General features: G+C 45.1%; 1 protein-coding gene across 10 annotated transcripts in view; it reads left to right on the top strand.

Moving 5' to 3' along the window:
• Nucleotides 1-13,031, top strand: part of IQCG (IQ motif containing G) — a 71,196-nt gene that overhangs the window by 22,825 nt on the left and 35,340 nt on the right. For all 10 annotated transcript variants that reach the window (XM_003918671.3, XM_021933274.2, XM_009198833.3 and 7 more), the window contains 2 exons: nucleotides 5,572-5,700; nucleotides 12,043-12,124. In XM_003918671.3, coding sequence (XP_003918720.1) covers nucleotides 5,572-5,700; nucleotides 12,043-12,124 — 211 coding nt within the window. The remainder of the gene's footprint in view (nucleotides 1-5,571; nucleotides 5,701-12,042; nucleotides 12,125-13,031) is intronic.

The following is a 13,031-nucleotide window of genomic DNA, read 5'->3' as shown; positions in this document are numbered from 1 at the left end:
AGGCGCGCTGGCTATTTTCAATTACTAAAAAATGCAGGCGCACTGGCTGTTTTCAATTACTAAAAAATGCAGGCACCCTGGCTGTTTTCAATTACTAAAAATGAGAATGGGCCGGGTGCCAGGGCTCACACCTGTAATCCCAGCACTTTGGGAGGCCGAGGCGGGCAGATCACGAGGTCAGGAATTCGAGACCAACCTGGCCAACAAGGTGAAACCCAGTCTCCACTAAAAATACAAAAATTAGCCAGGTGTGGTGGTGCATGCCTGTAATCCCAGCTACTCAGGAGGCTGAGGTAGGAGAAGTGCTTGAACCTGGGAGGCGGAGGTTACAGTGAGCCGAGATGGCACCACTACACTCCAGCCAGGGCAACAGAGCAAGACTCCGTCTCGAAAAAAAAAAGTGATAATGATAGCAACCTTGCAACATTAGTGTAAGGGTTAGAAATAAGGCTTTAGCCTAGTGCCTGGCACAAATTGGTAGCTATTGTGATGCTTTATCCATTAATAGCTACTTTATAGCTATTTCTTATTATTCTATATAGCCAAATTCCAAACTGTGTTTTAATCCTGAGGGTTTCTTAAAGGCAGTCTAAATTCCCATTGTCTCATAATTTTTTATCGTCAGCTGCCTCAGTGACAAAGAAGCCTGTTAACAGGGTGTAACATTATGTTGAGAACTTTTGGTAAATGAGAGTTTACTGCAGTTACCCAGGGCCACTAGCTGTATCCAGTCTGAAGTCTGTTTTTGAAAAGTTTTACTGGAATATGGCATTGCCCATTTGTTTATACGCTGTCTGTGACTGCTTTCATGCCACAGTGCAAAGCTGAGTCATTGCCAAAGAGAACTTATGCCCTGCAAAGCCAGATGTTTACTATTTGTCCCTTTACAGAAAAAGTTTGCTGACCTCGGTATTAGACCCTAACCAAGGGTAAGATCTCGCTAAAGTCAATCTGGCCCAGATCTGCATCAGACAGAAAGGCATCCTGCTTATAAATTGCCCGGTTCATGTGCTTTTCATTCTCAGTGTGTGGCTCGTATCTTTTCCTGAAAAACCCAAAATACCAGTCGCAATTATTTGTAAGGGATTAGTTTTAGATTTATATTCCATATGAAACCCAGGGTATACTCACAAAATGTACATCTCCACCAGTTATCCAGAATCAAAGTGGAAATCAAAATATCAAAGACATAAAAACTACAACAGGCCAGGCGTGGCGGCTCACGCCTCTGAGTTTGGGAGGCCAAGGTGGGAGTAAGGAAGGAGACCACTACTACTCCTGCTGCCCTCCTCCCCCGACCGTGCCTAGTTCACGAGACAGGAGGAGAGAAAACGCTAGAAAAAAACAAAATGCTAGAAAGAAACAAAAGATTAAAAAAAGCAAAACGCTAGAAAGAAACAAAAGATAAAAAGCCAGACAACCTTGGCACCACCACCTGACCCTAGGAGTTAAAAAAAGTAATAATAGTAACATCAATCCCTGAGCTAAACTACTCGTGTTGTCTGTAAATTCCAGACACTGTATGAAAAAAGCATTGTAAAACTTTTTGTTCTGTCAGCTGATGCATGTAGCCCCCAGTCACGTTTCCCACGCTTGCTTGATTTATCACGACCCTTTCACGTGGACCCCTTAAAGTTGTAAGCCTTTAAAAAGGCCAAGAATTTCTTTTTCGGGGAGTTCGGCTCTTAAGACACGAGTCTGCTGATGCTCCCAACCGAATAAAAAACCTCTTCCTTCTTTAATTCGGTGTCTGAGGAGTTTTGTCTGTGGCTTGTCCTGCTACAGGAGAATTGCGTGAGCCCAGGAGTTTGAAACCAGCCTGGGTAACATATGAAATCTCATCTCTACTAAAAATCAAAAAAATTAGCTGGGCGTGGTGGTGCGCACCTGTGGTCCCAGCTACTCTGGAGGCTGAGGTGGGAGGATCACGCGAGCCTGGGAAATTGAGGCTGCAGTGAGCTGTGATTGTGCCACTGCACTCCAGCAGGGGTGACAGTGAGGCCCTATCTCAAAAAAAAAATAAAAAACTGAAAAAGCAAAACAACAACAACAAAAAAACTACAACACTTTATGAATTTAAAATGGGAATTTGTAGGAAGTTTGTGTATGCTTTCCTTGCTCTACTCATCTTTATGTATTATTGTCTTATTGCATTGAATTAATAATTACTGTATTGTAACATACTACTGTCAAAAGACAAAATTGCAACAAATCTAAATATCCTAATTGGCTTTTATTTGCAGTTCTAAATCAGGCAACACCTCATTCTATGAAGTAGAAGTACTGTTGTGATGACCTGGGCAGAGGAGGTTGGCTTTACAGGCAGAAAAGGGCTGAAGAAAGCAGAAACAGAGAACATAACGTGAATGGTCTTGTCGAAGTTACTTTCCTGGCTGCAGGTGGTGGCTCACACCTGTGATCCCAGCACTTTGCGAGGCTGAAGTGGGAGGAGCGCTTGAAGCTAGGAGTTCAAGACCAGTCTGGGCAACATAGCGATACCTCATCTCCACAAAAATGAAAAAAATTAGCTGGGCACGGTGGCGTGCTTTAGTCCTAGCTACTTAGGAGGCTGAGGCAGGAGAGGACCACTCAAGCCGGGGAGGTAGAAGTTACAGTGAGTTATGATCATGCCACTGCATTCCAGCCCAAGTGACAGAGTGAGACCCTGTCTCTAATTAATTAATTAATTAACAATTTTAAAAAATCACAAAGTTACTTTTCTTTTTTTTTGGAGACAGAGTCTCATTCTGTTGCCCAGACTAGAGTGCAGTGGCACGATCCCAGCTCACTGCAACCTCCGCCTCCTGGATCCAAGCGATTCTCCTGCCTCAGCCTCCCAAGTAGCTGGGATTACAGGCACGTGCCACCAGGCCCAGCTAATTTTGTAGTTTTAGTAGAGACAGGGTTTCACCATGTTGGCCAGGCTGGTCTCCAACTCCCGACCTCAGGTGATCCTCCCGCCTCAATCTCCCAAAGTGCTGGGATCACAGGCGTGAGCCACTGCGCCCGGCCACAAAATTAGTTTTCTTGGAAAGATTAAAGCAGAGGGGACTTCCTTACCATGCCAGCTAAAACTGGCTATTCTCTCTCTCCCTCTCCCTTGAGTTCTTTGTTATGGAAATAGTAACTATAATTATTGCCAACTATGTCAAATCATTGAATAGCAGTTTTTAATTTTTATTTTATTATTATTATCATTATTTTGAGACAGGGTCTCACTCTGTCACCCAGGCAGGAGTGCAGTGGCACAAACATGACTCACTGCAGCCTCGAAGCACCCTCCTTCCTCAGCCTCCTGAGTGGCGGGGACTACAGGCACGTGCCACCATGACCAGCCTTTTTTTTGTTTGTTTGTTTTTTAAATTTTTGTGAGATGGGGGGATCTCACATTGTTGCCCAGACTGGTCTTGAACTCCTAGACTCAAGTGATACTCCTACCTCGGCCCCTCAAAGTGCTGGAATTACAGGTGTGAGCCCTTGTGCCCGGCCTAAACAGCAGTTTTTTTTAACACTCCACTTAGGAGAATATCATGAAGAACAGCGACTAGGCGTTAGGAAACCTGGATTATATATTTCCAGCTCTTTCTCAAACTAGTTATGTGACCACGGGCAAGTCACTTAACTTTCCTGAACCTGGTTTACTCATCTCGAAAATGTGAACATTTGGCTGGGTGTGATGGCTAACGCCTGTAATCTTAGCACTTTGGGAGGCTGAGGTGGGCAGATCACTTGAGGTCCGGAGTTTCAGACCAGCCTGGCCAACATGGTGAAACCCTGTCTCTAATAAAAATACAAAAATTAGCCAGGCGTGGTGGCACGTGCCTGTAGTCCCAGCTACTCGGGAGGCTAAGGCAGGAGAATGGCGTGAACCTGGGAGGTGGAGGTTGCGGTGAGCTGAGATCGCGCTACTGTACTCCAGCCTGGGCGACAGAGCGAGACTCCATCTCAAAAAAAAAAAGATAAAAAGACACAGAAGGAACATCATAATGAAATTGGAATTATCCCAGAAATGCAAAAATAGTTTAGCATCAGAAAATGTAAAAAAATAAATAAAAAGAAAGATCAATAGATGCAGAAAAGACATTTGGCAAAATTCAGCATATATTCATCATTTAAAAACCAATACCAAAAACCTCTTAGCAAACTAGAAATTAAAGAAAACTTTTTTTTTTTAGCCGAGTGACGTGGCCCACACTTGTAATCCCAGCTACTCAGGAGGCTAAGGCGGGAGAGTCATTGAACCCAGGGGGCAGAGGTTGCAGTGAGCTGAGATAGAGCCATGGCACTCCAGCCTGGGTAACAGAGCGAGTCTCCATCTCAAAAAAAATGAAAATAAAAATAAAAACATGTAAAACTACACGTATTACTTAAATAAAACACACAAACACATAATAAAAGTATCACAACATGCCAGAGAATAATAATCACCAAATTCAGAAGAGTGTTTATCTTTGGGGAAGATTGAGGAGACTGGGACTAGAGACTTCAGATATATCTGACATACGTAACCTTTAAAAAAAACCAAGTCTCTACCGTGGTAAAATATGTAAATTTGGTGTTACATACATAAATATTCATTTTATTCATTATACTTTCTAAATTTTTGAAATATTTCATAATTTTGAAAAAGTTAAATCATTAAAACAAATTTTTTTTAAAAACCTAATCAAACTTTTGCGTTTTTTCTTTTTCTTTTTTTTTTTTTTGAGACAGAGTCTGGCTCTGTCACCCAGGCTGGAGTGCAGTGGGGTGATCTCAGCTCACTGTAACCTCTGCCTCCTGCATTCAAGCAATTCTCCTGCCTCAGCCTCTCAAGTAGCTGGGATTACAGGTGCCCACCACCACACCTGGCTAATTTTTGTATTTTTAGTAGAGAAGGGATTTCACCATATTGACCAGGCTGGTCTCGAACGCCCGACCTCAGGTGATCCACCCACCTCGGCCTCCTGAAGTGCTGGGATTACAGGCCTGAGCCACCGCACCTGGCCTGGGTCTTAACTTGTGTGACTTCTGTAGCCCTTTGTGAATGTAGGGAAATGCGTATTTTTTATATGTATATCAATACATATATATAAATATAATATATATATATATTTTGAGACCAGGTCTTGCTATGTAGTCCCAGCTGATCTCAAACTCCTGGGCTCAAGCAATTCTTCCACCTCAGCCTCCCAAGTAGCTGGAATTAGGGCGCATGCCACTGCACCTGGCCTGAAAATATGATTTGTTTATTAATTTATTGAGATGGAGTCTCGCTCTGTTGCCAGGCTGGAGTGCAGTGGTGATCTTGGCTCACTGCAACCTCCAACTCCCAGGTTCCAGTGATTCTCCTGCCTCAGCCTCCTGAGTAGCTGGGATTACAGATGCGAGCCACCACGCCCAGCTAATTTTTTTGTATTTTTGGTAGAGACGGGGTTTTACCATGTTGACCAGGATGGTCTTGATCTCTTGACCTCGTGATCCATCTGCCTCGGCTTCCCAAAGTGCTGGGATTACAGGCGTGAGCCACGGCGCCAGGCCGAAAACATAATTGATTAACTCATTTTTTTGTTGGTCTGTTTCTCCTTACAGGCAGTTTTTCAGCGATGTGATTGCAGATACCATTGAGGAGTTGCAAGATTCGGGTACTTACAACAGTCTCCTGCAAGCTTTGAGCAAAGAGAGGGAAAACAAAATGCATTTCTATGATGTCATTGCCAGGTCAGAGTAATGTTAGGTTTACTTGCTTTGCTATATTTTAAAGTGCTGAAACACTCTTACTGGAAATCCTTGAATGTTAAAGCAAACCAGCCATGTGCTTTCCAGGGAAGATTACTAGAAGTCAGAATTTGGGTTTTCTTCCTAGTTCTGCTGGGACAGTAAGTCAGATTTCTAGGCCTTCGTTATCTGTGTTTACAATATGTCAAGACGATTCTTCCTTTTCTAGTAATCTTTCTTAAGATTGAATTCGGCTGGGTGCGGTGGCTCACACCTGTAATCCCAGCACTTTGGGAGGCTGAGGCAGGCGGATCACGAGGTCAGGAGATCGAGACCATCCTGGCCAATATGGTGAAACCCCGTTTCTACTAAAAATACAAAAAATTAGCCGGGCGTGGTGGCAGATGCCTGTAGTTCCAGCTACTCGGGAGGCTGAGGCAGGAGAATGGCGTGAACCCCGGAGGTGGAGCTTGCAGTGAGGCGAGATCGCGCCACCGCACTCCAGCCTGGGCGACAGAGTGAGACTCCAGTTTCAAAAAAAAAAAAAAAAAATTTTAATTCATTGAAAATCACTGAACAATAACAAATGAATGCCAAGGACAGTTTTTCTTTTCCAGAACCTTTCAACTTACGCATTCTTTCTAGAACTGCTTTTTTTTTTTTTTTTTGGTTTGTTTTGTTTTTTTGAGACGGAGTCTTACTCTGTCACCCAGGTTGCAGTACAGTGGCATGGTCTCAGTTCACTGCAACCTTTGTTTCCCAGGTTCAAGCGATCCTCCTGCCTCAGCCTCCCAAGCAGCTGGGATTACAGGTCTGCCCCACCATGCCCAACTAATTTTGTATTTTTAGTAGAGATGGGGTTTCATCATGTTGGCCAGGCTGGTCTCTAATTCCTGATTGCAAGTGATCCACCCACCTCAGCCTCCCAAAGTGCTAGAATTACAGGCGTGAGCCACTGCACCCGGCCTGGAACTCTCTTTGGATGTCAATCCTGTAATGATTGATCCTGAATGTTTCTTGTCCTTTTTTGCTTATTTACCATCTGCATTGTTTTTATTCCATTCTTAGAGAGATTTCCTTAACTTTGTCTTCCAACTCTTTCTTTTTTTTTTTTGAGACAGAGTCTCTGTGTCACCAGGCTGGAGTGCAGTGGCACAATCTCGGCTCACTGCAACCTCCGCCTCCCTGGTTCAAGTGATTCTCCTGCCTCAGCCTCCCTAGTAGCTGGGATTACAGGCACCCATCACTGTGCCTGGCTAATTTTTGTATTTTTGGTAGAGACAGTGTTTCACCATGTTGGCCAGGATGGTCTCGATCTCTTGACCACATGATCCACCCACCTTGGCCTCCCAAAGTGCTGGGATTACGGGCTCTTTTTCTTTTTTTTCTGAGACTGGGTCTTGCTCTGCCTCCCAGGCCGAAGTGCAGTGGCACGATCACAGCTCACTGTAGCCTCAACCTGGGTCCCAGGCCCAAGTGAGTAGCCTCCCGAGTAGCCGGAACCACAGGTGTGTGCCACCATGCCTGGCTAATTGTTTTATTTTTGTAAACTCAGAGTCTCACCGTGTTAACCAGGCTGGTCTCAAAACCGTGGGCTCAAACAATCCACCCACCTCGGCCTCCCAAAGTTCTGGGATCATGCCTGTAACCCCAACCACAACTGGCCTTATCTTCTAACTCTTGTGTTTAATTTTTCAAAATGTTATGCTAACATTGATTTCTAAGAGCTCTTCCCTGAGTTTTTCATTTTTTATGGTATCCTTTTTTGTCACTCAGGCTGGAGTGCAGTGGCATGATCTTGGCTCACGGCAGCCTTGACTTCCTGGGCTCAAGCAGTCCTGCCTCAGCCCCTCAAGTCGCTGGGGACGCAGGCCTGCCCAGCTAATTTTTTGTGTTGTTTTGTAGAGATGGGGTTTTGCCAGGTTGCCCAGGCTGGTCTCGAACTCCTGAGCTCAAGTGATCTGCCTGTCTTGGCCTCCCAAAGTGCTAGGATTACAGGTTTGAACCACCATACCCAGCCTTCTCATATAGTTCTAAGAACATTAATTATAGTTGTCTGTCTTCGTTTTAAATTGTCTTCTGTTTCTTGTATTGTCTTTCTTCTCTCTGAGTTACTTTTTCTCCCGTTTGTTTTAGTTCTGTTTTGTTTTGTTTTGTTTTTGAGACAGAGTTTCACTCTTGTTGCCCATGCTAGAGTGCATGCGCCCGCCTCGGCCTCCCAAAGTGCTGGGATTACAGGCGTATGGCGCCCGCCTCGGCCTCCCAAAGTGCTGGGATTACAGGTGTATGGTACCCGCCTCGGCCTCCCAAAGTGCTGGGATTACAGGTGTATGGTGCCCACCTCGACCTCCCAAAGTGCTGGGATTACAGGTGTATGGTGCCCACCTCGACCTCCCAAAGTGCTGGGATTACAGGCGTATGGCATCTGCCTCGGCCTCCCAAAGTGCTGGGATTACAGGCGTATGGCGCCCGCCTCAGCCTCCCAAAGTGCTGGGATTACAGGCATATGGCACCTGCCTCGGCCTCCCAAAGTGCTGGGATTACAGGCGTATGGCGCCCACCTTGGCCTCCCAGAGTGCTGGGATTACAGGCGTATGGTGCCCACCTTGGCCTTCCAGAGTGCTGGGATTACAGGCGTGAGCCACCACACCCAGCCTTCTGTTTTGTTTTGTTTTGTTTTGTTTTGTTTTTTAATTTACATCTAAATTTTTTAGAGGAAAATGTTACTCTGTCACCCAGGCTGGAGTATGGTGGCACAATCATAGCCCACTGCAGCCTCAAACTCCTGAGCTCAAGCTATCCTTCTGCCTCAGCCTCCTGACTAGCTGGAAGACATTTGCCACTATGCCCAGCTAATTTTTTTTTTTTTTTTAAGAGACGAAGTCTCACTATGTTGCCCACGCTAGTCTCCAACTCCTGGCCTTAAGTGATCCTTCCACCTTGGCCTCCCAAAGTGTTGGGCTTATAGGTGTGAGCCACCGCACCTGGCTCTAGTCTCTGCTTTTAATGTTAGGGGAATTGTGTTGGGTCATCTTTGGCCGTCCGTTTGTATTTAAGAGTGAAGTGCAAAGAAGCTCATGGATGCTGTGCTTTGCGCATGTGAACAGCGCTGCACTGTAGCAAGGCTGGGCAGAAAAGAAAAGCCCATCTTTTCCCTCGGTGTGGTCCAGTCTTTGCTGGGAGGGGTGAGGGGCAGTGAAGAAGTAATGGTTACTCTCTCACTACCCGTGTGTTGAGAGCTGGACAGGGAAAGGCTGGGGAAACTCACCGTCCAGTGAGCAGAATGTTTTTCGGTCCTCCTGTTTTTAGCATGGCCCTTCCTCTCCACCTCCAGCTGTGTCTGGTGTCTGTCTCCAAGTCCAAATCCTCGGTTCAACCATTCCAGGAAACCAAAACTGACCAAACACCTGTGATCTCCCAAGAGGAGGAAAGGCAGCTGCCTGGCCACAGGCCTGGGGAAGGGAATCAGGTCATCCTGCTCCTTTGCCAGACTTTCACTCACTCCCCCTGGATTTCACCCTGTGGCACGGTTGAGCCTTTGAAGATGTGTGGTGCCTTCATGTGCTGAGCTTTTCTGGGGGGCCTGTAGCTTTATTCCATTTTCTTCTTCTTGGTTTCTCATTCTGTACACATTTAGATCTCATTTTTCTCTTGTCTGCTTTATATCTTCTTTAATTTTGCTGATGTCTGTCAGCTGCATCGTTTCTTCTCCCAATCTGTTTGTCTTTACAGGTTTACATCTTTTATTATTTCTTGCCTGTTATTTTAGTATTGTTTCAGGAGGGAACGGAGGGCTGGGCCCGGTGGCTCACACCTGTAATCCCAGCACTTTGGGAAGCCGAGGTGGGTGGATCACTTGAGGTCAGGAGTTTGAGACCAGCCTGGCCAACATGGTGACACCCCACCTCTACTATAATACAAAAATTAGCCAGGCATGGTGGTGTGCACCTGTAGTCCCAGCTACTCAGGAAGCTGAGGCAGGAGAATTGCTTGAACCCTCGAGGTGGAGGTTGCAGTGAGCTGAGGTCATACCACTGCATTCTAGGCTGGGCGACAGAACAAGACTCTGCCTCAAAAAAAAAAAGAGGGAACAGAAATAAATGCGTGTGTTCACCTGCTAAATAAAACGAGAAAGAGCACATAGTTATGTCAAGTGAAGTTAGGGTGAAAATTATACCCATAATATAACCTAGTTTTGTAAGAGAAAACTTATAGCGTGTATTGACTGGAAGGAAATATAATAAAATTTCAGTGACAGTTAACTCCAGATAGTGGGAGTATGGGTGATTTTTATTTCTCTTCATACTTTCTTTGCATTTTCCAGATTTTCTAAAATGGGCACTTTTTTTTTTTTTTAATACCTTAAGTTCTAGGGCACATGTGCACAACGTGCAGGTTTGATCCATAGGTATACCTGTGCCTTGTTGGTTTGCTGCCCCATCAACTCGTCATCTACATTAGGTATTTCTCCTAATGCTATCCCTTCCCCAGCCCCCTACCCCTCGACAGGCCCCGGTGTGTGATGTTCCCTGCCCTGTGTCCAAGTGTTCTCATTGTTCAATTCCCACCTATGAGCGAGATCATGGCGGTGTTTGGTTTTCTGTCCTTGCAATAGTTGCTCAGAATGATGGTTTCCAGTTTCATCCATGTCCCTGCAGAGGACATGAACTCATCCTTTTTTATGGCTGCCTAGTATTCCATGGTGTATATGTGTAAAAATGGGTACTTTTATAATCTCATGTAAACCATATTTGTTTGTTCCAATAAACCTGTCCTTGGGATACTGAATTAATAGTGGAGGGAAAGTATTCATTCTGCAGCTTTCTTATCTATTTTTTGTGATCTACGAGTGGGAAGTACAAAATCTATAGTTTGTTTTGGCAATGACAGTCTCAAGATTCTAGTTAACTCTGTGCTTTCTAAAAATTCCTGTCTGGGTTCAGCGACTCACGCCTGTAACACCAGCACTTTGGAAGGCCAAGGCAGGTGGATCACCTGACGTCAGGAATTCGAGACCAGCCTGGCCAACGTGGCAAAAACTCCATCTCTACTAAAAGTACAAAAATTAGCCAGTGTGGTGGCGCCTGTAATCCCAGGTACTTGGGAGGCCGAGGCAGGAGAATTGTTTAAACCCGGGAGGTAGAGGTTGCAGTGAATCGAGATCGTGCCTCTGCACTCCAGCCTGGAGAATGGAGTGAGACTCTGTCTCAAAAAAAGAAAAATAAATACATAAAAATAAAAATTCTTGAGTAAAAATCTTTACCTAGCTGCAGTTTAGTGAGAAGTCTTTTTTGTTGTTTTGTTTTATTTTGGTATTGTTTTGCTATTTTTTGTTTGTTTTAAACCTAAATGATGGGATTGTTGGAGAGAAGCAGAAGGCTGTTTCTCAGAGCAGATTGAGAAACAGTCAAATAAAGTAGCTAAGTTCAGAGGCTCTGGTGTCAAACAGTCCTGAGTTTGAACCCCTTTCTGCCATTTACTGTTTGTGTGACCATGGCAAGCGTGTTAGTCCAGGTCTTCTGAGAAATGGATGCCAAGATGGAATTATTCACGCAAAAATTTTATCAGGGGAAAGATCTGCATGAGAGAAAATGGGGAGGGAACCCTCAGAACCAGTGCAAGGCCGACCCCCAGTGAAGGAGAGGCTAGAAGACACGGCTGTGTTTGGTAAGGTCATCAGGAGTCCTTGAGCCAAAGTCAACCATCAGAGATGCCCTGGCTCCCCAGGAAAGGGCCATCCCATGCGACTCCTGCCACACTTAATAATGGGATGGCAGCAGTCTGTGGGCAGTGTGGCCTCGGCACACACAGAAGGTGTCAGAGCTGGAAGCCGGGACCCTTGCTGATTTACGCCCCCTGTAGGTGGAGATCGGTGAGGCACAGTCTCACATCCAGCACATCAGCTCACCTTAGCTGTCCACACCGCGTTTTTCTCGTCGGTAAAATAGGAATCGGGCTGTTGTGAGGGTAAGAATGTGTAATTAAAATGTCCAAAGTAGAAAGGATTCTTCTTTCTCCTCTTGCTGTCTTTCTCTTCTTCACTTTTTCTCAGCAGCAACTATCTTAGATTCAACACTGATAAGCCAGAAAATCTTCCTCCAATCTATTAAAACAAATCTGTCTTTTAAAACGTGTTATTGAACATGTGTGAGGTGGACCAGCACCATTGGCATCCCTTGGGAACTCGATAGAGATGCATGTTTCAGGGCCCCTCCCAGACTTGCTGAGTCAGAGTCTCTGGGAGTGCAGTCGAGGAATTCGGTTTTCTTACGTGCAGGTGATCCTTGTGCATGCTAAGGTTTGAGAGGCACTGCTCTAAACACAAATCATTCTTATATCTTCTAGGGAGGAAAAAGGAAGAAAACAGATAATATCACTTCAAAAACAGCTAATTAATGTCAAAAAAGAATGGCAATTTGAAGTCCAGGTAAGAATTACCTGCTTAACACCACAAGTAACTGAGCTAACACAGCTATTAAATATATGGAAGCCATCTTAAGCAGAGAAGAGTTACGCATAAAAGATCGTTGTTTCTTCTGGCGTTCCTTTACTATTGAAAATATAGCCGGGCGCGGTGGCTCACGCCTGTAGTCCCAGCATTTTAGGAGGCTGAGGCGGGTAGATGTCCTGAGGTCAGGAGTTTGAGACTAGCCTGGCTAACATGGTGAAACTCCATCTCTACTAAAAATACAAAAATTAGCCGGGTGTGATGGCACGCACCTGTAATCCCCGCTACTTGGGAGGCTGAGGCAGGAGAATTGCTTGAACCCTGGAGGTTTCAGTGAGCCGAGATTGCGCCACTGCACTCCAGCCTGGGTGACAGAACAAGATTCCGTCTCAGAAAAAAAAAAAACCCAGAAAATATAAAGAGAGCAACTAGAGAGCTGGCCTGGGTTGTACAGGTGTGTCTGGAGTATAGAGCCCTAGGAGACCCCATCCCCCTGGAGCTCTTAGTTCTCATCCTCATATCCCACCCCACAAACACCCCCACACCCCCCACAGGGGGCCTCGCCTCAGACGGTCTCTTGTATTCTCGCGTCCCAGACGGAAAAGTCCGTTCCTGAAGAAGACATTAAGCACATTATGAACCTTCTTAGACATGGTGGTTGGGCTTTATCATGTTATTTATATTGTATTTTGAGGATAAAGTGGATTTGTGAGCTTTTGTGGTCATTAGGACCTAACCTCATATCTAGTTTACTTTTATAAGAAAATGCATCCCGAGTTTTAAGGAATGGACTTGCAAAACAAAGTTGGGGCTATAACCTAAGCAGTTAGAAACAAGTCGTATTAGGATGACTGATAACTTTTCTATGAGCAGTTTAGAAAGTTAC

This window comes from Papio anubis, chromosome 2, assembly GCF_008728515.1.
Source record: "Papio anubis isolate 15944 chromosome 2, Panubis1.0, whole genome shotgun sequence".
Lineage (NCBI taxonomy): Eukaryota > Metazoa > Chordata > Mammalia > Primates > Cercopithecidae > Papio > Papio anubis.
Note: the sequence above shows the minus strand (reverse complement) of the source record. Positions and strands in the feature narration are given on the sequence as shown.